This window comes from Borostomias antarcticus, assembly GCF_949987555.1.
Source record: "Borostomias antarcticus genome assembly, chromosome: 8".
Lineage (NCBI taxonomy): Eukaryota > Metazoa > Chordata > Actinopteri > Stomiiformes > Stomiidae > Borostomias > Borostomias antarcticus.
In genome coordinates, this window is record NC_140241.1 from 6,775,205 (window position 1) to 6,777,704 (window position 2,500).

General features: G+C 51.0%; 1 protein-coding gene across 1 annotated transcript in view; it reads left to right on the plus strand.

Moving 5' to 3' along the window:
* The window catches only part of stx17 (syntaxin 17), a 9,572-nt gene that overhangs the window by 9 nt on the left and 7,063 nt on the right, over positions 1-2,500 (plus strand). Inside the window, exons 1-3 of the mRNA XM_084441768.1 lie at positions 1-90; positions 484-714; positions 797-862. The exon at positions 1-90 is cut by the window's left edge and continues 9 nt beyond it. Coding sequence (XP_084297894.1) covers positions 592-714; positions 797-862 — 189 coding nt within the window. The 5' untranslated portion in view covers positions 1-90; positions 484-591. The remainder of the gene's footprint in view (positions 91-483; positions 715-796; positions 863-2,500) is intronic.

Here is a 2,500-nt window from a genome sequence, read left to right on the forward strand (position 1 = left end):
TTACAAACAGAAAGTTGTCTGTATGCGGGTAGCTAGCACTAGTTCGCAAGAGGTCAAGACTGTCCAAAACTATTTCAGATTTTCACTTCGGTATGTTTGGTATTTGAATAGTTTCGCTATTTTCGTCATTTGTGTAATGTCTGAAACGCCAGGTAGAGTGCTAGCTAGCTAACGCTATCTGGCCACAGCATAAAGATTAGCATAAGCTAACTAGCTAGTTAACGTACTATAGCTAGTGCTAGCGAGCTAAACTTGGACAACCAGTGTGCTAGATAATGACTTATCTGCCTCCGTGGTAGTTTTGAAATGCTAACGTTAAATACTAATTAGCTAGTCTCGTACACTACTTAAAACTATCTGTTCTTAGCTAGCTAGGTAGCTAACGGTAGACTAGGGTGTGTCTAAAAGACTAGTAGCTAAGAGAGAGGAGAGCATATAAGAAAATGGGAGAGTGATACGTAACTTTACTCTTGCCCTCCCCAGGTTAGCTGAGAGAGGGGGTGCTGGCGTGCATGTGGAGAGCGCTGAGTGACCCGGTCTGCTAGGCAGGGGAAGGGTGGGGTGTGAGCGAGCAGCTCACTGTCTGGCTACATGGCAGGGGAGGGTGGCAAGCTGACCCTGAGGCGTCTGGAAGCACCCATCCACAAGTTCACTAAAGTAGCACTCCCCACTGACCTGGAGAGACTGCAGAGACACCACAGCAACATCCTGAAGGTACCGACCCACCAGACCACTCACACTGGCCTGAGGTCAGGCTCAGGAGTCGGACACTCACACCGAGCTTCTCTCCCTGCAGTTCCAGCGCTGCCAGCAATGGGACCGCCTTCATCAGGAGCACATCAATGCCAGCCGCACTGTACAGGTAGAGACACACACATGCACACACACTACAGTCCCCTATCACAGCTGCTCAGCCACTCGCAGTCCTCTATGCAAAGAGATTACAGTAGCTGGCTTGTATGTGAATGCTCAAGTGCTTGCTGCCTTGTCTGTGTGTGTGTGTGTGTGTGTGTGTGTGTGTGTGGGTGTGGGTGTGGGTGTGGGTGTGGGTGTGTGCGTGTGCGTGCGTGCGTTTGTGTGTATTTATATGTGCTTGGTGTAAAGTGCCACATGGGATGTGTTCACTAGGAAGTCGTCATGTCTCTGAAGTTGATGGACTACCACCACCTCTCTCACACATGCACTCTCTTTCACCATAACCCCCCAACCCCATGGGAGGGCCAGAGTGCTTTCCTATGTTTAGAGGAGTGTCTGTGTGGAGGAGTGTGTGTGTGGAGGTGTGTGTGTGTGTGTTTTTTCTGTGTAGTGGGCTGTGTGTGTATAACTGTGTTTCTGTGTCTCTGTAAGTAGGATGAAGATGGGTGATAATGCACATGAACATAGAGGGAGAGAGAGAGTGAAAGAGAGTGAGAGAGAATCGGAGGAATGGCACATGATTCTTGGCAGGAAGTCGTCTTTCTCACAGGAAGTGGGCTCCCCTGCTCTCTTTATTTCCGTCTGCGCTCATCCATTTTCATCTGTCATCTATTTATTTATCTATCCCTCCTCACACTCTCACTCTCTCACCGTCTTCTCTAAACAGTGGGATGATATTTGTTTTCCCAATATACCCTCCCAGGTCTGTCATTATTTGTTTATTTGGGTTGAAACCATGCGTGTGTGTGTTTGCGTGCGTACCTGGGTTCAGTGGTTTGACAGGGTTTATTTCAGCTCTTTGGCTGTCCGTCGGGGAAACTGACGGAGCTCCTCAGGGGACTGAGATGGGGGGGGGGGGGTGGGTGTAGGTTATTTGTAGGTGGACCCCCTACCCTCCTCCACCATGTGCATGCAGGCTGGAGACAGATGCCGGAGTCTCCCCCCCCACTGGTTGACTGACTGACAGCTTCCGCTAACCGTGAGGCCCGCGCCGAGCCCCAGACTGTGAGGGGAGGGGAGGAGGAGGAGGAGGGGGTTGACTGTGTGTGTGTGTGTTTTTGGTGTGTGTGTGTGTGTGTGTGTGTGTGTGTGTGTGTGTGTGTGTGTGTGTGTGTGTGTGTCTGTGTGTGAGTGTCGCAGTAGCTGTCTGGCTGGGTGTGATTGTCGCGGTAGCTGGCTGTGTTGTGTGGTTCCTCGGTACATGCGTCTGTTTTGGGTAGAGTATGCAAACTGGCTGTTAGCCTAGTGACAGTTGTGTGTCTCCCCGAGGGCTAACTGGCTCAGTGTTAATCCAGTGTGTGTATGTGTGTGCCTGTGCGCATGTGTGTGTGGTTGCTTGCATGTGTGTGTGTGTGTGTGTGTGCGCATGTTTATTCATCATTTCTAATTGGCCAGGGAGCTGGAGCCTGTATTGGCTGTCTGTTGACCTCCTGACCTGGTCGGCTCTGCCCTGCAGGCTGATGGGAAGGCTGTAATCCTCCTGTCACCCTCAGGCACATTCAGAAGAAGGACCTCTGTCCACCACACACACACACACACACACACACACACACACACACACACAGAGGAATGGACGCTAGGCCCT